This window comes from Sebastes umbrosus, chromosome 11 (genome assembly GCF_015220745.1).
Source record: "Sebastes umbrosus isolate fSebUmb1 chromosome 11, fSebUmb1.pri, whole genome shotgun sequence".
NCBI classification, from domain to species: Eukaryota; Metazoa; Chordata; class Actinopteri; order Perciformes; family Sebastidae; genus Sebastes; species Sebastes umbrosus.
The window spans coordinates 30741047-30765687 of NC_051279.1; the positions used below are offsets into that span (position 1 = coordinate 30741047).

General features: G+C 42.6%; 1 protein-coding gene across 1 annotated transcript in view; it reads left to right on the forward strand.

Annotated features, from left to right (window-relative positions):
- Positions 1 to 24641, forward strand: part of rspo2 (R-spondin 2) — a 64350-nt gene that overhangs the window by 7894 nt on the left and 31815 nt on the right. The window contains exon 3 of the mRNA XM_037784160.1: positions 20486 to 20674. Within this exon, the coding sequence (XP_037640088.1) occupies positions 20486 to 20674 (189 nt within the window). The remainder of the gene's footprint in view (positions 1 to 20485; positions 20675 to 24641) is intronic.

Consider the following 24641-nt stretch of genomic DNA (forward strand, 5'->3'; position numbering starts at 1 on the left):
CAAATAAGTGTATTTGCATGCAACTTGGTAACTGAGCTTATTTAATAGGCCATAAATTAGATTTCTCACCTGCCCTAAAAGAGCCGTACAGATTTAGGGATCCAGGAGCCCTTGGAAGGATGCTTAATGTCTAATGTTTCTGGAAAAGTCCACACTCTGTATCTGCTGTTGTTTGCCATGTCAGTGTGTTCCTCTGTGTGCGTGCCGACTAGTACCTACTTTGCATCGATCTGCAAGGCCTTGAAATCTGAAACTCAAGGAGGCCCCCTTGAGAAAAATACACCGACGTGTGCAGAAACAAACACACACACACACTAGCTCTAGTTTGGCGCTGTTTGCATCAATGCCCGCCGCTCTAACAACGGAGAGGCGTGGGGCTCTGATGATCGCTACCCCCGTGCCCACCCCCTTAACATTCGACAGATGGACAAAACTCCTTCCCCCCCCCCCCCCCCCCCCCCCCCCCCCCCCTGCTTTTATGGGACCTCTAATTGTGCTTACACGCCACATCAAAATAAAGCTCAGCATGCAATGCCTTTGGTATGGAGAGGAAGTGAGCTGGTCAGATGCAATAAACAGTCTCTCTGCGGAGCTCGCCTGTAATTTGGCGGCCCAAGTATGGACATGGAGAGGTAAAGGTAAAGGTGCTGCCGCCCCCACCGTCGCATACTGACTCTCTGACGTGTCCATGTGTGGAGTTACAGCAAATATGTAGCATTGATATGCTTCAGTACTTGAATACTTGATAACATAAAGACCTGAGTTGAGCAGTAGTGTGAAAGATAAACCCAACACGCTTTAAAAGACGTGCAAATATGTGACAGGATATTTTGGCCCCACCCTCGGTGTATCCGAGCCAGGGACTGCAGGCAGCCTCTGCTATGGTTTTGTTATGGTTTTGGCTGAGGTTGGGGTTAATGATGGTAATTGGGCACCCTTAGACTAAATGAAGACTTGCCTGTGGAATTAGGCTTGGACTAGTTGGGACAAGAGCTTTGAATGCTACAGTGGGTAAGGCTTACACTGGATTCTTTTTTTCTGTTTTCTTGGGCATGGAGTTGTGTTGAGGCTCGATCCCATCTCAGGCCCTGTGGTGTGAGGAGGGGAAGGCCTCATGGCTGCCTGCGGAGTGCAGAAGCACCCGGTGTGTTTTTAATCAGGAACAAGGCTGGGAGTCATTACTGGGCCTCGATGTTGAGCTCATTGTCTCTCTGACTCCCTCTGTGGAGAGAGATGAAGACAGGGAGGGAAGGGGATGGGGGGGGCGGGAAACAGAGAGGGCAACGTAGCGTGCATGTCAGATGTAAAGAGGTCTTAGAGGGTCATCCCCTGAAGATTTATGTATATAAGAATAGAAGGAGCAAAGTGATGGGGAGAGAGGATGCACAGAGCTCTGGAGGAGTGATTGAATGAGACGTACATCTGTCTGTTATCAGAGCAAAGCAATAAGGTTGTAGATCAATCATGTAATGGAAGCTACAGTACGTTGTATTTTGTTTCGAGGCAGCAGAGCGTATCGCTTCTTCCGCCGCAGTTGTTCAAGCTCACACCACAATAAGTGTCGCTCATCTTGACGAGCTGCGTCTGTGATAACAAAGCACCTCTGTCTGTTACACCACTAGCTAACTTTCTAGCATCCTAGATCAAGCACATTAGCTCTGCCCCAGGTCACAGCGCTTTATGTTACAGATGGTTAAACCCGCATCAACTGATTTCTTGGCCACTTGGGGGCAGCAGAAACAAGCTGAACACGACATTGACATATTGTCATCTCATAAATTTGATATGTTCGCTTATTTACAAATTCAGCAGATACAGAGCAACGTTAGCATTCATGTGGGGTTGTGTTTCTGGCCACGTAACAAATGTAAGTCCAATATTCACCACAGGCGCAGTTTGCGTTGGCTCAGGGGGCTCACTGAACCCCATAGAAATACATCTATATTTTTTTATAATAACGCAGAACTAATAATTTATTATAATGATGAATAGTATCGTGTGTCTTCTTATATTGACAGAATTAAAAACCAACAAGATGAGAAGATAGATTTGAGGTCTTTTTATTTACTTATAGCCTAATGACATCGGGCACTCTTTGTTAATGCTTTTTCTCTTACACCATGTAAACAAACTACGTATCAACTGTGTGTTCGAGATCAGACTGGGGACGTAACCACTTTAAAGATGGGTGAGTAGCACTTGCTCTCTTCCGACGTTTGTGTTTTTTAAACAGAAAACACAGGTTTTATACTGCGATATTTACTGAAAATGACAAACAATACAGCCAACAGTAGCCTAAGTAAACTTTCAGGTGGTCTCCCTCCAGCCAGCTGTCACCTTATTTAGGTGTTTGTAGTGAAATGAGGAGGTATCGTATCAGATAACTCCTCATTTCAACTTTAAGAATCAGACGTTCCTCGTCCATTGGTGGTTTCAAAGCGAGTGACACAAATAAAGGGTGTCACATTAGACAAGACAATGTCTAGGCAATACATTAGACCTCTCTGCGTTGCACACATTACATTCCCTCCAGATTTTTCTTGTGAACCCCCAACCTTAAAGTTCAAACTGCGCTTATGATATTCACTCTCCTTGTAGCTGTGCTCTGGTCTCCTCGCAAAATCTTCTATCCTGATATAGGTTATTTCATATCTCGATAACGATATGTTTCACGATGTAGAATTTTTTTCTGGTAATTCAATAAACAAATATTCTATATGAAATAACCACATGGTGAAACCTATTTTTGTAAACTCCTATGTGAATTAAATACTTGACAAATGAAAAGTACTATTAAAGTAGTAGTTTTTCATTTTAGGAACTTAAGTGCAAAATGAACATAGCAGTTTTAAGCGCAATTATCGAGAAAAAATAAATATATATAGGCCTAGCTTATCTCGCGATAGAAACCATATCGAAAAATATATATGATGGACATTTTTATATCATTTTGATAATTTCATATCTTTATATTGCCCAGCCCTAATGTTAAATGCTTCACTCTGTTCACCTTCTAGTGCTAACGTTGTCTGTTTTTTGATGCTGGGCAGGTAGCTTTCAGTGAGGGTTTTTTTTTTCCTAGAAAACAACTTGCTGTTATTACAAACAGCAGTAGCGTTATGTGAGTAGAGAGACTGAACCAACACAGTAAATTTGCCGATCGTAAAACCAAAACAATGAGCAGAAAGATTCTAAAAAGCTCAGTAGAGATGAGGGGAACTGCAAAGTTGAATGATAACTCTGTGTGTTCGACGCTATGAGTGACACCTACACATGGTCATGATCCATTGTTAATCTAAGAATATTATATGTATGTATTAGAGCATCTTTAAAGGGAGGATTGTCTACGTTAAGCTCTGCAAATTCTACCAAATGAAGTTGTATTTTCACAGTTTGAGTGCAGCCAGACTGAATGGCGTCCTCGCTGACGCCTCTCACAATCAGCCTTTTGTGGGTGGATCCAACATCTTGTCAATCCAATTACAGCTTGCAGTTTGCTTCCATGGTTGTTGGGTTGTACAAGTGAAATACAGCTGGGTGACAAATTAAAGGAAAAATCTGAATAAATGGGTGAAGAATCAGCAAATGTTGATGCTTCCACTCAGGGCAACGGGGTCACTGAATGGTTTGATAAAGAAGGAGCTTTGTTTTACATATTTAGGCTGCAATTTAAATGTATTTATAATAAATACGGTGCATGAAAAATCTCAGGCATAATTGGTTACCGTGACAATCCTGCATATTGGATTGACTGCATCTGACTTCTAACTCGCTCTCTGAGATGTTTCTCCGCCACTGGGCCCCGATATCCAGCAGAATGGGCCCGGCCCTGCTCGCTGTACTACAGTGCATGTCTGAGCCAGTTGTCGTGTGGTTGTGGTCGTTGTTGTTGTTTGTCTTGTTGTTGCCTGCGCTGACTTAAGCCCCATGTATGTTTTTTGTGCTTCGCTCTGGCCGCACGCCACGTGTAAAAAGAGAAGAGTGGAAGTCTATTTGTAATCTGCGCTGCGACTTTCAACGCAGCACATTTTTTATGTTGCGCTTTGTCAAAGAGTACATCAATTGCGGTGACTGCTTTTGACTTTTTCTTTCTCCGTCAGGGTTTCTCACTAAAATTGTTTTAGGGTCCAGACAATGAAACAAGGCTGCGGTAGAGACAAACGCTAGACAGAAAAGTATAAAGCTTTAAAAGAAAGAGAAGTCCATTAACATTTCCCAGATTCCTTCACTCTTTTCTTCCCCCCTCTAGTTATGCACTTGTATTACATCTTGGCTGACTTCTCCTTAACTGGATATTATTTTATTTGGACTGGGGCCAGGTCTCAGGAGCAGCGGCCTTAGCTGTGTAAACAGCTGTCACCGGCAGGAGTCGTAACTAATAGGTATCTGTGGACAGGGGTCACATGTAGTTTACATGTTTACCAGCTAATGGCTTTAGAGATGGTACTGCCTTGGTGCAGTAATGGGCAGCGGTGAAGTGTAATGGACAAGGTGGGGCTGGTTATCATCATCAACGAGCACGCGGGCACACATGCATTTGCATATGAGTGTCCAGAACAGTATATTCTTTAAAAAAAAAGAGCTTACATAACTTTAAAGGTCGAGGGGTTATTTTTGCAGGATAAGAGATTGCATCTAAGACTGTTTATAGAAGAGGAGACAACTCCTGGGGTTGAGTTATTGCATAGCTCTTTGGTACTTCCAGCACTTTGGAGCATTGTTGTAACAGCAGCCAGTACATGACAACCCAATTTGCTGCTCATTTGTAGCAGTAAACACTGTGGCGTGTAGGCACAAGACAGGTACAGCTCCACGCATCTGCTGCTCGCATGTAATGATACACTTCGCGACCCCGTGCCACCCAGAGATCTTGGATGCACGTCTGTGTTTCTTCATCCAAAACTTCCTTTTATCGCAGCATCTAACACCTTCCTCAGATTCTAGCTCATACCATAGCTCACTTTTTGTGGCAACGGATGACATTTCCACACCCAGAAGCACACGTAGTACTTTTACAGAAAAGGAAATTATCTTTGCACCACAGTCGTCGTTTTCATTTTGGTTTATGTGCTCTGTTTTGGCCTGCGGAGGCCACTCATACTTTATGAAAAAGCATTTATTCCAAGTCTCCCTCAAAGGGGGCACTGTAGAAAAGAAATGTGTACTCCTGAGGGCTGAGTGTGGCCTTTTTAGAGCCAACACAAGCCGGTTCCTGTTAAGAAGCGCGGGGCAGTGCCAGCCATTCAGGTGCAGTTTTGTGGTGGTGTGAGAACATGAGGCCAGATGTGATCCAGACACCTGCTAGAGCAGAAGGTGGCCGCTCTCATCTGGATACAACAAAACAAAGAATATATCACAGACGGGCCTGCGAAACACCTCAGATGAACTCTCTAAAGTCTTTGTGTGTGTATGTACTTTTGGGATCAAGACACAATTAAAGACAACTGGAACAACATATTGCTGACAGCTTGAGGAGATTATTAGTCTAATATTTAACAACCACAATCAAATAATGCTGTTTCTGTTCCGCTATTACAAAACAGGCTTCAGTTAGACAAGAAAACAAAGTTGTCTTCTTTTCCCGTGAGACACCTAATATAGATATTGGATCCAGCCCAGGTTTTTTTGGGGGGGAGAAAAATACGTCTTTGATGTTTAGGGTTTTGTTGTTTTTTTTGTGGCAGGCACCATGTGTGAAAGTGAGACCATGTCTTTGCCATCTGTCCCCTGTGGTGCACTCCACTTTTGACCCTGGCGATCACCTCACATCTCCCCGTTGTGCTCGGCGGGCGAGGAGGGGTGTGAGGTTGTGTCTTGTTAAAGGGTTAATGAGGTAGAGCTTTGTAGCAGACGTCCTGCTCGAGATCGGTATGAAGGGAGATGGAGGCAGTTAGTCAGCATAGTAGCGAGTTGTTTTTCTTTCCCGTTTTTATTGTTTTGTCTCCGTCGTTAATGCCGAGAGCTTTGCACTTCCCATAGATCACATGTCAATCAAACAGCACGACGTCTTCTGGCACTTCTTATATTCATGTCAAACAAACAAATGTAAAACTCAGTGCTTCTTCTGTCAGAGGATTTTTAGTCCTCATGAGCACCTGATCAGACTGTTAGCAGACCATTAAATAGGCGTTATCGGCCGCCATAAGCATCATACATGTGGGTCATTAGGTGGTAAAAGTGAAAGCGAAACTTAGAAGCAACACGTTCTAACAAGTACAACTGAATAAAACCTTACGTTTTGAAAACAAACAAAACAGCTTCTTTAGGTTTAGGCCACAAAACCACTTTGTTAAGTTTAGGGAAAATGATCACGTTTTGGCTTAAACTAACTATGTTTTAAAAGTGAAAGTGAAACTTAACGCTGTTACATCTGGACAGAGCCAGGCTAGCTGTTTCACCCTGTTTCCAGTCTTTGTACTAAGCTAACCGACTGTTAGCTTCATATTTAGCACATAGACCAGTGGGCTACCTCCGAGTCTGAGAAGTGAAGCCAATGCTGAAGTGTCTTAAACTTGCATTCTTTCTAACAGCCAGCAGGGGGCGACTCCTCTGGTTACTAAAAGAAGTCTGATTGTATAGAAGTCTATGAGAAAATGATCCTACTTCTCACTTGATTTATTACCTCAGTAAATATTGTAAACATGAGTTTATGGTCTCAATCGCTAGTTTCAAGTATCTTCAATACAGCATGATGTTCATTTAGTAAGTTATGGTCCCATTTAGAGTCAAATAGACCATAAAGCAGGGGATGCTTTAGGGCGTGGCTACTTTGTGATTGACAGGTCGTTACCACGGAGTTGTCCAGTCTGGGAGTTGTCTGTGTTTTTGTCCCTTTCACAGTTTGTTTTCAGTTCGTGAAAGTTAATTATAACCTTTTTGGTCACCTGAAAATGTCTTATTCAGAGTTCGGTTGTAGCTCCACCCTCTTGTCTTACTTCTGGTTGCAAAAAAGCAAGATGGCGATGGCCAAAATGCCAAACTCAAGGCTTCAAAATGGCAGTCCTCAAACCAATGGGTGACGTCACCGTGACTTCGTCCACGTCTTATATACAGTCCATGGCACCGACTTGAGAGTGGTTCCCGAAATGTCCCAAAACCTTTTCTTTAATTATATAACTCTACTAATAAAAAATGAAAATATTGGTTTGAACTTCTCTGACACATTACATGACTAGTTATAATAAACAATACTTTTGTGTAATTTAATATGTAGGATCTTCACTTTTACTGATTTGATGATCCATCCAGCTTTTTCTAATTTTACTTAAGTGAATGATTTGGTTCCTTTTTTCCAGCACGGAAGATTTGGTTTCTTTTTCCGTGCTGGAAAAAGAAACCAAATCATTCACTTAAGTGACATTCAGTCATTCTGTAACAGGAAGTCATAAAACACAGGTTTTTTTTTTCATATGAACATTTGATAGCCTTTTAGTTTACAATCTGTTTTTGACACTTCAACAAAACATGAGTATCTATCTCCCATCTGGCTTTGCAGCTACACTACATTGTGCTTCCTGGCAAGTATGAAAAATCCACATCCAACTCTTCTGTTTCTCAGATGTGCGAGCTGGAAGTCGGGATGAGTTTAGTCAAGGTGATGACAAATGGGGAAGGCAGAGTGCACTCGGGTTAGGGTGGGAGAGACAGAGCAATGCTACATGGGGTGCAAATATGCCGAGCATGCCCACTGACTCTACTGATCCTTGCCTGTGATGTCCACGTTCTCCTCCCGCGTCGAGGGAAACCCACGGCCGGGTCCCACTCAGCGATGTGTGTGTGTGTGTGTGTATGCGTGTGTTTGTGTGTGTGTGAGTGAGCCAGTGAATTACTAGACTTCCAGCACGTTGAGCTACAGGTGTGAAAATTAGGTGTGAGGTTTATGTGTGATAAATTACCAACATGTGGGCTAATGGAAGCCACTCCACCTTTTCCTCCACCCACCTTTTTCTCTTTTCCCTTTTCTTCTTTCTGTTGGGGGGATAACACATTTCTCCCACAGCTTGAGTGGATTTGAAGGAGTGTAAATATTGAAATATTCCAACGATCCAAACTATTCCCTTTCTTTTGGGTCTCGTTTTTTACTTCGCACAGCTTGTATTTTATCGGTAGTTTGTATTTTATTGGTTTCTGTCAAAGACTTGGTAACTTAGGGGAGAAAAAATGGACCTGAGTGGATTTATATGAGATATAACAAAAGACTAATCACAATCTTTACATCCATCTGTTATTAAAGGATTTCTTGGGATGAAACACTTTGAATTATTCAGAAATTTCACAATAAAATAAAACATTTCTGCTAAATTTCCCTGAGCAGCGTTAGCACTGCTTCCATATTTTATTTGCAAGTCTTCCTTTTCTTAATTTATTGGCTTTCCTGCTACAATGTTGATAGAGATCCTTTCATTTTGATGCCAGTCAATGCAAAAAAAAAAAAATCTTGTGAAAGTAGTAGATCATAAAAACTTTAAGACCCACAACAGATGGGTGAAAACTGCTTGTCATCGAGACAAATCTCTTCTTTTCCTTCATTTTCCGGTGCAAGCTCCATCAGTTGCACATAGTTGAAAAACCTTCTGTATTTTGCAAACACCTCCTGCACAGTTGAACTAATCATTTCCAAATGTGGAGTGCATTACCTCTGGACTCTCACAGCTACAAGCTATAAAAGTATTTGTGATACTCCACATAGTTTTGCAGCTAAAGGATAATGTGTAATTTGCACAAATTTCCAAAGAGGCCATGATTTATCAAGTCCAATCTTCGGAAACCCTACGAATGTCATCATCTTACTTCTTTAGACACAATTTGTCATATTGACTAAATCTGCAAAGTCTAAGTGCTTAGTTTATCCATAGTTGCTATGGTGCTCGAAACCCGCCAATTTCCATTTGCAGCTGTATTAAAATACAGACCTTAGATCATGTGGCATTCATGGAACAACACTGTAGGTATGGCGCGAGTTGCTGAGAAACGTTGGAGATGAGTCGAAAATTACTGGGGCGTTTCGCAAGAACATCAGCTCTTTTTCTTTGAAAGAATGAATAAAGATGGGCGAGAGAGGGGAAGAGCTGGCAAGAAACATAAACCACATGCTCGTCTTCTAGCGCCTGCCCAGAGAGCGATAAAGACCATCCATCCCTGTGAGTCATCGATAAATTCCCATAGCACTTCCATTCCTGAGTGTCATAAAGTCCTTTTGCACCTGCGCCGACCAACCGCGCCGTATGAAACGAGCATCACCGTCTAGAGAATCAAAGGCAGATGCCGAGTGATGACCCGTGCCACTCGGCAGGAAGGTTGATTTAAAGAAGAAAACGGTGATAAGAGAGACGTTTTCTGGTTTTAGTCTTTTAGCATGTGTAGAGGTCAAAGGAAAAAATCCCACGAAAAGGGATGTTTCCTGGATTATATCGTGATGGTGTGTAGCCACTTTATAGCTGTGTCATTAATATACCACCACCAAAAATAAAGTATATAACCAGTAGTTATTTTTAAAAGTGTTAAAACTGTCTTTTATAATGGATTTTTCCTTCACTGGAACAAACGTTTAAGCATTGCATTATTTTAGTGCTTTGTTTAAACTATGTTGACATCCAATGTGAACAGATATTCCGTTGTTTTCAAGGCCCGACTGAACTGTAAAACTTTTTATGTGACCGCAACTCACAGTGAAGAGGCGATGCTTTTACTTGACCACCACATCAAGGTTATGCTCTCCGTTTTTTCCTCCTGTGTGACCATGGAGCTTTCCATGGCGGTCGGTCACATGTCTGCTATGGTCAAACGTGCATCAATGTGGCAGAGAGTGTTAAAAGACTGCAGCGCGCACTGTAAGATCAGGTCAGCTAGGTCACCTTTTATTTCTAATTTTCCTCAAACAGGAATTATGAGGGCTCTTTCACATCAGGGGATCCAGATGTGGGATTTGACCCAGGACATGGGATTTAAGTCATAATCCATCATAAAGATGTTAATAAGGAAGTGAACTAACCGAGGGTCTTCGTATGGAGTTGGAAAGAGTGCAGGGGTTCAGCTGGACAGATGGGCGAAAGGTGTGGAGAGTGTTTCCACATTGACTCAGAAACTCTGTCAATGTCTCTATCTGACTGGCTGCAAGTTCAGTTTAGAAAATATAGGACAGAGATTATCAGTAGACTCTGTACAGGTTACATTTTCTGGATACTTTTCATCAACTTTTTAAAATAAGATGACAGAGAAATTGATATAATTTGGGCTAAACTGAGAGTTTGAGGCATCTTCGATCCACACCAGTAATATCATTCATTAAAGCGAGACTTTGTACCTTTTTGAGGGAAGAAATACACTTCTTCCTCTTACAAATTACGCACCATTGTTCAATTCAACACATTCAAGGGTTTTGCTGTCTCAGCCTTACTTGGTCTGGTATGACCAGTAGCTTATGATGGCTAATGTTAGCAAAACTTTGGGTTAATATCGCTGTCTAACAAACACGATGGAGTCAGTTCGCTGACCTTAAGACTTTTGCTATAGCTTAGCATTTCAGCTAGTGAACGTAGTAGGCTATACTTAGTGTTAACAGTAGTTTAAGATCTAGCATTATCTTCCAATTGTCACTTGTAGCTGCAGTGGCAGCTGTTCAGCGAAGGCTATATAGTCGCGTTTTAAAGTTTTCTTGCTGAGAGTCAGATGAGAAGATCGATACCACTCTCACATCTGTACGGAAAATATGTAGCTGGAGCCAGCAGGTGGTTAGCTTAGCTTAGCATAAAGACTGGAGACGGGAAAACCGCTAGCGTGGCTCTGTCCAAATTGAGAAAAACTTCCGCCAACCAGCACATCGGATTCTAACCAATTAATAGGTTATATCTTCATTGTTTAATCTGTACAAAAACGTAAGTTTAACATCGACAGCTCAACGCTTTACCGGCGGAGACTCCAGGAACTCTAACTGAGCAAGAAAGCAAATAAGCGTATTTCCCAAAATGTCAAAGTATTCCTTTAACAACAAGCACTTTGTGTGATGGCGATGTGGTCATCCAATGAGTCAAATGTAGTTTTCTCACCTGTGAATGTGTCTCAACCTGTTGAATCACACCAAAGTAAATTACCTTGAGCTTCTTTTTTTATTGTGCACTAAAAAAAAAAGTGCAGCTTTTAAATTGGCCCCCATTTTCCAGTTGCCTGTTTGAACCGCAGCTGCCTGTTTTACCCATTCACCATATAAACCGCCACCCTTTCAAGTGAGGGTTCAAATCTCCGCGCTGCCCGCCTCGCCCGGTGGATCTGTGTCACAGGAACACTTTGGCCGAGCTAATATGTCTGACAGCAAATGTGTTTGCTCAATCTCATGCTGCAAAATCATTATAAGCAGCAGGACTGTCCGTAATTATAAACATGTGCTTACAGTATGATCTGTTAAAGTAAACTGGGGGAAAAAACGTGGATCCTAAAACCTGACTATTTCCAGCTGGAAAAGAGTCGGTGGCAAGTCCAACATATTTTCTGCTAAATTGGAACAGAAATGTGCCTTCAGCGCGCGGGCCCCCGAAGTACCCCCCTTTTACCCCTTCTGTTTTTTCTCCACAATTTTTGAGCTAAGTGCAACTTCCAGTTCCATGACAAATAAAGTCACGGGCCTGAAAAGCGGGCGGTTTGATGTCATTTTCCATGTACCGGCTTTTAACGAGCTTGAACAATGTTGAGACGGTACAACGCCTGTTGAACTCTGAGTGCGAGGGTTGACACCGTTGGCTCTCCTGCTTTTTTTTTTTTACTGCTGCACAGTCTAAGCCTGGATGGTTTAGGTGGTTTGAACGGAGATCCAGAAAAGTGCCTGTTGCTTCTTACGGTCCCGTCCGCCGCCCGTCGGCTGGTGGCTGCAGTGCTGCTCTGTCCCGTATCTGCCCTTTCTCTCTCCCAAGCTTTCTCTTTCTCCTCCAAAGTGGAGCAGCAGTAAGCTTATACCATCATTTAGGGCGGTGGACAATAAACAGTAATTGTCTCAGTGCCACGAGGAAAGCGTATAATTCTGTTGGTGGATGTGATGCTTTCCACATGAGAGCGCGGATCTTCTTGACCTGCTGCTGCTGCAATTCAACTCCAAAACTTGAGGTTTGCCGTTGCTGCCTCTTCACCATACGGCACTTATAGTTATAGTATAGATGCAGTGGATAAGGGTTTTTGTTGTGTTACTTGATGGACTTTCTCATATAGGTTGTACTGTATAAGGTTCTTTTCCAAACAATGGGCAGTGTGGCTGCTGGTTAGTTGCATTCACAGGCTGTATTATTAGATTTAAATACCAGGGGCCCTTGGAGAAATGGAAGAGAACTGTGAGAATAGAAACAGTTGTGTTTTAATATAAACTCTTGTCCTCACTTTGCTGGGTTTCACTGCTGCATTATGATATTGCCTCAAGTCTGCTGAATTTCCCGATCGACTTAGTGGTTAATCAAGACACATTTTGTCCAGTTTGTATCCTGTGCTAGCCTCCGTTATACCTCTGTACCCAATATCATCAACTACTAATGGTGATAAAGTTCAGTGATGGGTGACCCAATGCACTCTCTCTGGGTTTTTACAGGGGAAAGAAGTCAATAGTCCTTATAAAAGTAATGGTAGCAGCAGGTTAGAGAATGGATGACTGGATGGGGTTTGGTCTTAAATATCTTCCGTGCTCGCTGGAGCTGCTCAGTCGACCAGCCTGTGATTGGAATGAGCAGCTGAGAGGTGAGAAAGAGGCATGTAACCACTTCTTAAAACATTTTTCAGATATGGCAGACCACATCTGTTAGCAACGTGTACACGAATATGAATATTTGGGCATTTATTTTAATCCCACTTTCATTCCCAAACATGAAACGTAAGTCCTCCTAAACTTTTATTAAAAATCAGATATTTTCCAGTTTGTCCACATCTGACATGATAGCTGCGATAAAGTATGTTTATATTATACTATATTTCTAATACTATAATGCATTTTCTTTATGTTATTCTTTAGCATTATAATAAAATTGTCAGATTTAAAGAGCTGAAAATGGTTCCAGAGTATCAATTTTCAGTTCTAAAACGTTTTTTTTACCAAAGTCGGCTTACAACAGCCCACATCAGTGAAACCCTACGTAAGAATGTCTTCTTGTTCTCAATGTTAAGTTCGGGGCTCTAAAAGAAACACAAAAATTATGTGCAATTTGCCTTGTTAGGGTTTCGGGTTGCAGAGAGTTGGAATGGGTCAATGTGAATGATTTCATGGGTAACGGTAGGTGAGTGGAAGGCAGGAAGTGAGCCGGGCCGTGGGTGGAACCCCCTGTATATTGCGGAGGTTTTTGGCAGCCTCGAGCGCAGTCTGTCACGCTTGCTTTGGACTCATAAAAACGTACCTGAGACAGAGTTTGGGTTTCTGCTGGATCTCACTGCGGCCCTAATTGCTCTTGAGCTGCTTCAGAGCAAACCTCCCAGCAAGCCTACGGCAGTAGAATGAAAGTGCTACGCTCCAAACATGCCGTCATTCTTCATGTTGTGAACCGGACTGTTTCGCATGAATGAAGTACCAAAACTTCACCTGACCATGGTAGATACTTATCAATGAATATCTGCACGGCCATTTCCCCGTGTAATGTTGATTTCTGGTCTAAATTGTAATTTCTTTTAAAAATTGTCAGATGTTTCAACTTCAAAGATGATGATAATAATAAAAAAAAAAGATTGGTCGGGAACTAGCATGGATGTATTATAAGAAATGGATACCGGACACCAAGATGGCATCAATTCAAGCAATGAGAATTACTCGCCTGGTGCATAGGCCAAAAAGCTTTTCTGACTTCCGGGTTATGCGGCCCACTGAATATGCGCGGTAGTGTTTCTCCCGCTGGCCCCGGTTGCGAGCTCGAGGAAAGTTTCACAAATATATAACCTCCATGGATCAAAAATTCAGAATAGAAAGAGTCATAATCAACCTTGTTTGCAGTTTGAGATGTCCTGTCAACAGTTATACAGACGTCTCTTGTACAGTGGTGTTCTACGGGGAAAATGATTTTGGGCCGCAGGGGGATTTTTCGCTAAAATACCATGAGTGGCTAATGGAAAAAATTTGAAGTAAGGCTAAGCAGTGGCATCATCCAGGTCTTAGTGTACATCCATGGGAAGTAGGTGTCTCTGTTTCCTGGTTCGGAGGCCGCTCGCCGCTATTGCTCTCTCTCTCGCTCAGTTTTAAAGCTGGAGACTACATACTAGCTTGTCAGGAAGTAAATAATGCTCCAAACGTGCGCTAAATTTTGGCGATGAATGACCGGCTGGCATGGCAATTTTCAAAGGGGTCTCTTGACTTCTGACCTCCAGATATGTAAATGGGTTCTATGGGTACCCACGAGTCTCCCCTTTACAGACATGCCCACTTTATGATAATCACATGCAGTTTGGGGGCAAGTCATAGTCAAGTCAGCACACTGACACACTGACAGCTGTTGTTGCCTGTTGGACTGCAGTTTGCCACGTTATGATTTGAGCATATTTTATATGCTAAATGCAGTACCTGTGAGGGTTTCTGGACAATATTTGTCATTGTTTTGTGTTGTTAATTGATTTCCAGTAATAAATATATACATACATTTTCATAAAGCAGCATATTTGCCCACTCGCATGTTGATAACAGTATTAAATACTTTCAAATACTCTCAAATCTCCCTTTAAGTTACATTTTAATCGTGATTAACTATTGAACATCAAATGAATCGATTGACAGCCGGTGAGGTCGTGTCTAGAAGGTAACCCGCAAATTGCCAAAACTAGCAAAAACTTGCAAAAACTCTTGCAAGTCTGCCCGATGACCTATCCTAAACTTAACTATTCAAGGTCAAATCTTTCCCCCTAAAAAAGTGTGTCTGTATATTTATTGTAGCCTTCTGCTTGCATAATTTGAAGTTGTTGAAGCGTGATATGTTATTGTCAAGGACGGAAGTACGGTCCCGGATGTGTTGTGGGCAACACAGGAAAAACTTCACCTTTCACGGCCGCTGCAGCGCCCCGCAGCGCCCCGCAGCGCCCCGCAGTGTTTACAGCGAGGAGATAAGGCTGTCCGAACCAGGCCAAGGGAGGCGCATTAGCTTAGCATAGAAATGTGGAAACAGCTAGCTTGGTTCAGTTTAAAAGTAATAAAATCTGCCTAGCACCTCGAAGGATCACTAAATAACACATTTATATCATTTGTTTAATATATGTTTTTCATACAGAGCCTGGCTTGTTGTTTCCCCTGTTTCTAGGTTGTTTTGCTAAGCTAACAGGCTGCTGGCTGTACAGTAGCTTCATATTTAGCTAACGTTACACACATAAGAGTGGTGGTAGGCCATATCTTCTTCTAACTTAAGGCAAGAGAGCAAATAAGCATAGATCTATATCCCAAAATATTCTTTTAAAAACATACACATCAGTTAAATCTCCCCTTGTAAATGCAAATTATCTATGGGATTCCCTCGAAATTTAAAATGCATTCTGTGTTACACAAAATCATCCTGAGTCTCGCTGTCACAATATATTGTTGATGTGTGTGGAAGAGGGTATATGAAGGATCCTTCATGTGGTTCGTGTACAAGAGCGCCAGCTTTGTAGCATCCCTCTGCCTTGTAGACATGACACATTGAGGCACTTATTAAGTCTTTGTGTTAAAAAGTTCGTGCAGAGGCTTCTTCACTGATGTTCATATGGACCCTGGCTTTTGTAAATACAATACTTGAGGCTTCGAGGGATCTTCAGTGAGCTGTCAGAAGTGGGAACTGCGGATTTGTTTTGTTTCACGTAATATGTATTCTGTGGTTGAAACCGTAAACGGCATCGGGTTTATCGTGCGCAGGGAGTGGCACAATGGCGTGTACTCTCCACTCCTGTTTTAAAAAACATGTATGGTAAACCTGGTAGGCCTACCCATAATTTCACAATGATCACTTTCTGTGCGGCTGGGTCACTTTGGGTTCGACGTGATTGACAGAAGAAACGCTATAGAAGAGCCAAGGCATTACATGATTTGTGGGGGAAAGAAGAAGCTATAGAAGACAGCGGAGCATGTGTCAAAACACGGTTATCATTCGGATGGACTGGGCTTGAATGCGTCTGCTGTTTGAGAACGGGAGAAAGACACAATGTGCAAAACAAAAACCACATCCATAACTCAGAACACATCCACCAGCACACGAAACATTATGTTCCTGCCAAATTAGGTTAAGCTGCAGTGATCTATAGAGACTTCAGAACTAACACTTAACCAGTTTCCCTTTGATTTTCTCTTCTTTAGTGCCACTTAAAAACATGGCCGCTACATGCTTTGGCAAACGGGTTTCAATTTTCATGCCAATGAAGCACGCTGAGGTAAAGATTTTGACTTACAAGCCTCTTCCAAATGCTTTTTTTTTCCAACAGTTTCAGTTGTGCTGTAAAGGAGCTACTATTATATTTCTTTTAGTTTCAAAAATCAGATTCATATGAATGAGTGTTTTCTTTAAGAATGGCAAAAACCTGCTGGTAGTCGACAGATTGATGCAAAGTGCGCTAGACATTATGCCGGTAGTGTAGGACGTGAGTTGGACGGCGCTGCTCCAGACACTGTGAATTGTGGCCTCCTTCCTGACATACCTGTGGCCTGAACCTCCAAACCTTTCCACAGACACACACACACACACACACACACACAAGCTAATCTCCCAAGATCAGCACCAAAAGAGTTTCTCTGCACCGTATACAGCCTTTCCTTCCCCACCCCCCCTTTTTTTCCCCTCCCAATCGTACGCTAATTCCAGGATGTGGGATCTGCTGCATTCAAACGGCGTGTGATTATGTTGTCCTCAATCAGCGTGCATTGCGAGATTAGCAACCAGCAAAACAAATGTTTGACAACAAAGAGTGAGCAGGCTTTTTGAGCCAGAGTCATGAAAAACCTTTTCAGTGACTATAATTTCCTTGCTGATTGACTGGCCAGTGATCTAAGATGACCGCAGGCCCTGATTTTATTTTTCTATTATTGTTAGTATAGTATTGTTAGTACTATGTCAATAGTTATGGAGTTGAGCCCGCTCATAACGGCCTGGAGAAATAAGCTCTCCAGCTTCACAGTTCTTTACTTTTGCCAAGTTGGCTTTCCCCTCCTGTCAGTGTTGTGTTCAAGTTTGGCGAGGGCAGAGGGAGTAAATTTGACCAAGTTAATGTGGATGTCAGTTTGCTGTAAACACATCCAGTCTGTATATTCTACAGAAATATATGGTTTTAGTATGAGGTTTGGTCTAATGTTGCAGTTTAGTTTTACTGGACGGAAGGATTGACAGAATGAAATACGAGATATATTTGAGAAATTCAGTGCGTGGTGTTACCTGAAACACTTTTAATACAGCTGCGACAGCTTAGTTTTTCAATAGAAGTAGCTTTAACGTGCTTTAATGTGAGTATTTAAATGTTATATGTGTGTCAACAAATATCAAAATGCCTGCACATTATTTTTGCTCCCAGAAGAGCCAACTGACTACTGAATTGAGAGACAACCTGTATTGGAACAACTGCAATAAGAAATAATATTATCTTAGACACTGGATTGACAGTTGAACATAAGACTCAATTTTCCATCTGAGATTTGGAAGAGCCAATTCTGGGGTTTCTCCTTCACGTCTTACTGAGCGAGTGCCGGCTGGAGATGAACAATCACCAGTCTGTGTGATGAACAGGCTTGGAGCGCACATCCCGCCGCTGCTGTGATCGATGGGGTGTCTACGTAAACCTCTTCCCTAAAGACCATCAGAGACACATTCTGATTAGCACTTAATCTTACTTCCATCCACCCCGGCTTCAGGAGAGCGAGTGTAGTTTGGCAGAGCCAGCATATACCTCTCTGAAGACCGTCTCCCAGCACATCAACAAAAAGAAATGAAAAAAGATAAGTCTGACATTTGCTGACTGCTTTTCACGTGATTACAAACTGATGCTTGCACTGGGCCCACTTAGCGCTGACTTTCGTCTGGGTGAATCTGTTCGGAGAAATCTAATATGTGGATCCACGGCCAGTAACGCAGGCATGCTCTGCTCTGTCTCTCAGGGTTTGTCCAGTTTACTGCACAGTGTTTTATTAAGCGTTGTGGTAGGTCGCTCAGTTTGAGCGGCGCTGTTACCCGGTCCCTGCTTGTGATATTTAAGACTTGGCTTAGATCAACTTAAGTGTCTCTCGCTTGGAGAGATTGGATTCGCCCAAGGACATTTTCCTGTAAACGGGACGCTAAGGAGTTTACATTGAGAGTCACTTATTGTGGAATGGACTGTCTTGTTACTGGCTCCTTTGTCTTCCGCAGGCAACTCGAGCTGAGGCCAGAGCCACTGCGGTTTTGGGGGCTTTCATCGGCTGTCTGAACACAATCGTTCAGGAGGCCAGCTTTGACCAGAATTAATGCAATATTCACATTCATAACCAATCAGCATTCGAACGTTGAGAGGGGAGCCAGAGTTTGCATGAATGACAAATTGTTGAATTGGACGTATTTACTCTGAATTAGAGAATATCCTGCTGATATATCTATTATGGTTGTCTTGGTTTTATTCTTGTACTCGACTTGTATTCTGCTGGTCAGCCCTCCCACGGTTGAGTCTGTTGCCTCGAGTTCAGCCTGTCCTTGTCACTGGGTGAAGCCAGGGTCGTCCACACATGTGGGATGATGCGGCGGTCCAAAAGAATTCTGCTTTTCTGTTACTAGTGCAGAATAAACAGCCTTCTGAACCACCAGGTTTGATGCAGCTTCCAATGGGGCTGTAGCAGAAACTAACAATAGCGCTGACCTAAGATTTAAACATTGCTATAGACCCTCTACACATGATGAGCTGTAAGAGCTAAGCTCGCTTTAGCATTACCCTAACCCTAACTGTAATTGGGTTTATGTAGCCATCATGCATCCGGTAGCAGGAAACTGCCAGGAAATTTGAAAAACCAAATGAGCCTAGCAATTTTTTTTTCTGACCGATAGCCGACACTCATTAACCGATCATTAACCATTAACTGACAAAACTAGTGCCTTGCATGAGAACGGTGCTGTGGTTTTAGTGCCCAACAAGCCGCCCAGCTGCAACGATAAGCCGATGCACAAACAGGTTAAATCCATCATTTATCACCAGCTGCAGTGTGTGAGCAAAACAGACAACTGAGTCCCCAGTTTACCAGACCGGGAGAGTTAGCAGCAACAATGCTTCATGCATTGTCGTGGACACATGCAGCCACTTTCCTATTAAGTCTCCACCGCATCAGTTAGTTTAGCTGCGAGGATGTCAGCAGTGTGTCTGCCTGGCGTACTCTGTCAGCCCGGCATAACCTTAGCGAGTGTCTGACAGGCCGTGTGTGTGTGTGACGACGATGAATATGAAGTTATCAGTGATGTCATAGCTGTGAACGCAACAGTGCAGTGTGTGTGTGTGTGTGTGTAAACAGTTTATTTGCCGGTGAATAAATGATACAACTCCTCAAGACCCGAGCCAAGTTCACGTGTCTTGCCAGCCATATGCTGGATAGAGTGAAGGCGGCTAGCCCCGAAGCTAGCCACACATCCAGCTCAGGCTCACTTAAGGTGGGCTGTTAAGGTGGACCAGCTATTCTCCTTTAAGTGACAAGCGGCCCCCCCTTCTACGTTTTGCTCAGCTTTTTATTTGATTTTTAATATTTCTTTTAACCATTTAACTGATAGCATTAATCTGTACGGTCAAACGGTTAATTATTAACATCCCTATAAGAGATGGGTTTGAATCCTAAACTCAATAAAGGACGAGTGCATTAAAACGTTCTCATCCTTTTTGACTACCACTGGTCGCTTTTTTTGTTACATCACGATGGTCATCTCACTGGTTGTTCATTGACAAATAAGGATATTGTGGAACTGATTGAATATTGAGCACAGTGGTGAGGTGTAAAATGCAAGCAATGTGCAATGCCAAGAGGATTGGTGTGTCGCTCTCTCTCTTAAAGTTTTGAAGCCAGATAGCTTGTATAATATAGTTGTAGGGGCAACTTGTTTTTTTGTTTTTTTTGTTAATGCTCAGTCTAGACTCTAAACACCGGAGTATGTTCGAAATGAACGAGTTCATACTACGTGTCTAAACAACCACATTCGAAGGGGTGAAAGTCCTGCTGAAATTCATTCATTCAAATTCAGATAACTGCATATACTTTGGACCCTCTTTCCTCAAAGGCACTCCAATTGCACTTATTTGTTCATATAAATTCATAAATATTCATAATTTACAAAAACGTTGCGTGAAGAATTAAAAAATAATTCAAAACATCCGTGGACTCGGCTAATCACTGCATGAAGTTGGCAAGCTTAATTGTTGGAGGAAGCCCCATGTCGACATCAGAACAGTGTGTGTGGGGAGGGGGTTTCACAGACTGTTCCACCATTCAGCAAACACTTTGGTTGAAGCATACTGACACCTTTACGTATTTACTTCCATCTTATTAATCACCTTTGCTGTTTCCTCTTCTGTGTTTGTCCTACAGCTAGCTATGGAGCGTACCCCATCTGTAAAGGCTGCTCGGTGTGCTCCAGGGACAACGGCTGTGTAAACTGCCAGCCCAAACTCTTCCTGTTTCTGCGGAGGGAGAGGATGAGGCAGTACGGGGAGTGTCTTCACGACTGTCCGGCCGGATACTACGGCATGCGCAGCCCTGAACTCAACATGTGCTCCAGTAAGTCAAACCCAGCCTCCCTCGCACTCCATCCCTACCCCTCAACCTCCCACACCGCTGACTTTCCCCTCCTTTTCCCAACACCCCATCTTCCCCAGACACACTCAACACTCAACCTCCCCTTTTCCCACAACACATGATTTATTGTCAATTATCCAGAGGAGACACACATACCTCGCAATTTGAACGGCTCATCTGTTCACACAGGTGGATGTAAGGGTAGTGAAGCCTCGTCTCAGCGGCGTCTCCCTCGGGATTTAGCAGTGAACTCCAGCTAGAATGATGAGCGCTGTTTCTCATTTCTCTTTAACACTCCCTTTACACCTACAATACCAAACATCCTACAGTTACAAGGATGTTTGAAGGCATGAAATCCAGGTTCAAATGCAACCAAGATGCACCAGAGACTCAAATCATCACATTAAAAGCAACATGTAGAAACCAGCCCCTTTTGGCTGATGTCATTCAATATCATCTGAACTACAAAGATGATTATATATTCGCATTAGGGCATGAAACTAACTTCTTTTGTTGACTGCCTGGCCAACAAAGGCTTGTGGATTGAGACTTTCACCAGACAGTGTAATTCCTTGGCAGCCAAAGTCATTTTTGACTTTGAACAGAAAGCCAGTCACAACTGAAGTGTTCAGATCCTCCAACAACAACTGCGCGTTCACTGAAGTTTGATAAGGAAAAACAAAGCCTTAAGCGCAGCAAAGCATTAACCCTTAAGATTAGTAGTGTATTCACGAGGAAGGTAAACTTAGCTCACTTATAATAATTGTTTCATTGTTTGTGACCATTTTGCTAATAGTCTCATAATAGTCTCATTGTTACACATACTTCTCTTGTGGCTCGCAATAAAAGAAGTACATTTTTCAACACACGTTTTTGTGGAAAATACTTTTTTGGTTTAATAACTTGAAACAGACCACACCTTCGGTCTCGCACGCTCTCAATTATGTTTTACTATTAAAAAAAAAACTCCAAACAATAACAGCGGAACATTGATATGCTCTCCTGATTCTCGTTAAAGAATAACTGTAAAATCCAATTAATGAAATGTCTCCCTCTCCTCCTCATGTAGCACCCCGATCTCATAACCTTGTTTTAACATGGAATATGCTCGAAGAGAGCGAGAGAGCCTTTATAGCTTTACACGGAGCCCGAGGTGTTGGCTGAGTGTTTCATATGAAAACAGAGAGGAACTTGAACTCATTTGGTTCCCCGAGCCAAACTCCTGACAGACGCAAGCCCCAGAGGAGGGTGTCCGGACCTTTAGGCCCAATAATACGAACATGGAGCAACCGCAGGAGGAAAAAAATACACTTACATTCTGCTTACCCAATCACTGCCGGCCTAGACGCAAGTATTTAAGTACATCCGCTGGCTCCATTTGATTATGAAAATGAAAAGCATGTTAAAGCTGCACCAGCCAACTTTGGATGTTGGTACTTTAATTTAGAAAATTGAAACTTAAGTACCCAAAAATCTGGCAATTTGACGTCACAGCATGTTTATGTTTTGCTGCACAAGCTGTGATTATACATGAATATTGGGTAGTAATGCATTAATAAGTAAAAGTGATGACTTTTTTTCACTAACAAGTAGCATGCATCTAACATAATAGTAGCTGATTCCACTAACGCTCCGTTACTTTGATATTTTGGGGGTCGGCTTGCTTGCTGTCTTACCAGGTGTTAAGACCTTTACACACCGGGGGCGTGACGAATAAACAACATGAAAATACGAAATACTCTGCTGCGTATATTTTGCATCAAAACTATTCATATTGGCAGCGATGCAAACTTGCGACGGATGCATCACAATTTCAATAAAAGGTTTGAATAGATTCGGGCAGCCAGAGGACCAACTACCAGGATCCTATTGACCCAGAGCAGCGTCTGGCAGTCTAAATTGTTGTATAGCCTAAACTACTGTAAGCTGTTTTATTGAATTTCCTTTTAGCAAAATGCTCTGAGTGAATTTGAGTTCCCTTCAGTAAACAGTTACTCAGTGTACTGTATATGTTTAGCGCTTTTATTGTGAAAGGTAAGAACGGAAGCGGTAGATCTGGTCTGCTGATCGTAGTCAAGGTCAAAAGGAGTAATAAAGTTTGCCCTCTTGGTTCGGACCAAAGAGCCTCTGTGTTGTTTTACAATATAGTGTACGCACAACGTGATTAGTTGATGCCTTTGTTCATGATGCAAAAGCTGCGGAAAATTTACCTTGCTCAGGAAAAACCTGACGCTTTTTTGCCACGTAATATTCACATTCTGTGTGAAAGTACTCATGACAAAAACAGCAGTTAGAAAAAAATATATCGATGTGCGAATTAATCGCGCTAAAAGAACGCCTCCGGTGTGTAAACATGGCCTTCAGATAAAGGGTTTATATCCTCTCTGTGCATTCAGTTGACAGACTGGTCCGGTATGTGTTAGCTAGCAGGTGTGAGGATGTAGTTAGCCGAAAAATGTGCCTCCCACTAGCTCCAAAGTTGTCTTATTTACATGCTGCGTCAGTCAAGTCAAGTCAGTTTCATTTATATAGCCTAATATCACAAATGTGCCTCAGGGGGCTTTACAATCTGTGTAGCATTCGACACCCTCTTTTAACAGGGAAGAAAATGTAAGAAACCTTTTTAATTATCATTATGTTGGTCTATTCTGTACACATGACATCTATTGCAAATCTGGGAGAGGGATCCCTTCTCAGTTGCTCTTTTTAACCAGTAACAGTCATGTCACCCTATTTTCATGACTCAGGGAATTGCAAGAGAAAGACATCTTGTTCTCTTTTTTTTTTTTACTTTAACCCTGCCATCCTAACCGCGGTATCCCCATGCTGGGTGAATTTTGACTTTAACTGATCCTGATGTGTGCGGCCAGTTAATCTGAACCCCTCTCCGTACAAACTGCTCATAGAACAACATCTTGTATTGTCACGTAGCATCAGATCTCAGAGCGAGGCCTACTTTGATGTGATCGCTGCTTCAGTCAGGGCTCTCTAATCCAGTTTCCTATTTGACCCTCATTCTCAGCTGCGCTCCGCATGTCATTTTCACTGAACGGTTCATGTCCGACCTCCATATATTTGAGTTGGAAGCTAATTGTCGGGTCAGTGAATATTATATGTGAGTTGACCCGGGCAACTGGTACGCGAGAGCTCAAAGGCACGATGGACAAATGACGGCGAAGGGTTGTCCGCCGACGCGGTCGGGGCTGCCGGGTGCTCCTGGTTTCCAAAGAGGCCTGGAACGTGGCATTACGTCTCTGTTATCATGAGCATTTCAAACACAGCCTCTGAAATCACTTAGGGAGCAGCTGCTTATTATTACACCAGAGTTTGTCTGTGTGATCTTATCTCATTCAAGAATTTTTTTTGTGGATTGCCTGGCTAAAGGAAAACAAGAGCAAGACAAGCAAGAGGCTTGTACACTCAAACCTCACTTTAAGTTTTTCTGAAGGGCCTCCCGAGGCATGTGACAGAGAGAGAAGAGATGAATACACTATTTACCCTGCGAGCTGGCAATATGATGCAGTTTGACGCAAGGAAAGTCACACAGATGGTTCGATAAGAAGCTTAAGGCCAGTGCAATGCTGCGAGCGTGTGCATATATTATTTTTAATGAAAACTTCTGAAACAGCATTTAGAAAACATTCTTCCCTATTCCTTTTCAGCACCATGGGTGGGCTGTGGTTTATCCCAGCATGCACTCTGGACAGGTCATCAGTTTATCACCGGGCTAAAACATTAGCTGTGTGATATGTCAGTCGTTCACCATGTGTTGAGGTAAAATGTCACAGTTCAGACTGTATTATAAGTCAACCTCCTGGTCATAAACTTGTACATTTATGACTTTGTGTGTTGAGGATTGTCTTAATGCACCATTAGGTTTGGTCTCTGTGAGGGTAGAGCAGGCTCAGCATGGCCTTCTGCTCCTCTAAAAGACCCACATTGATGAGCC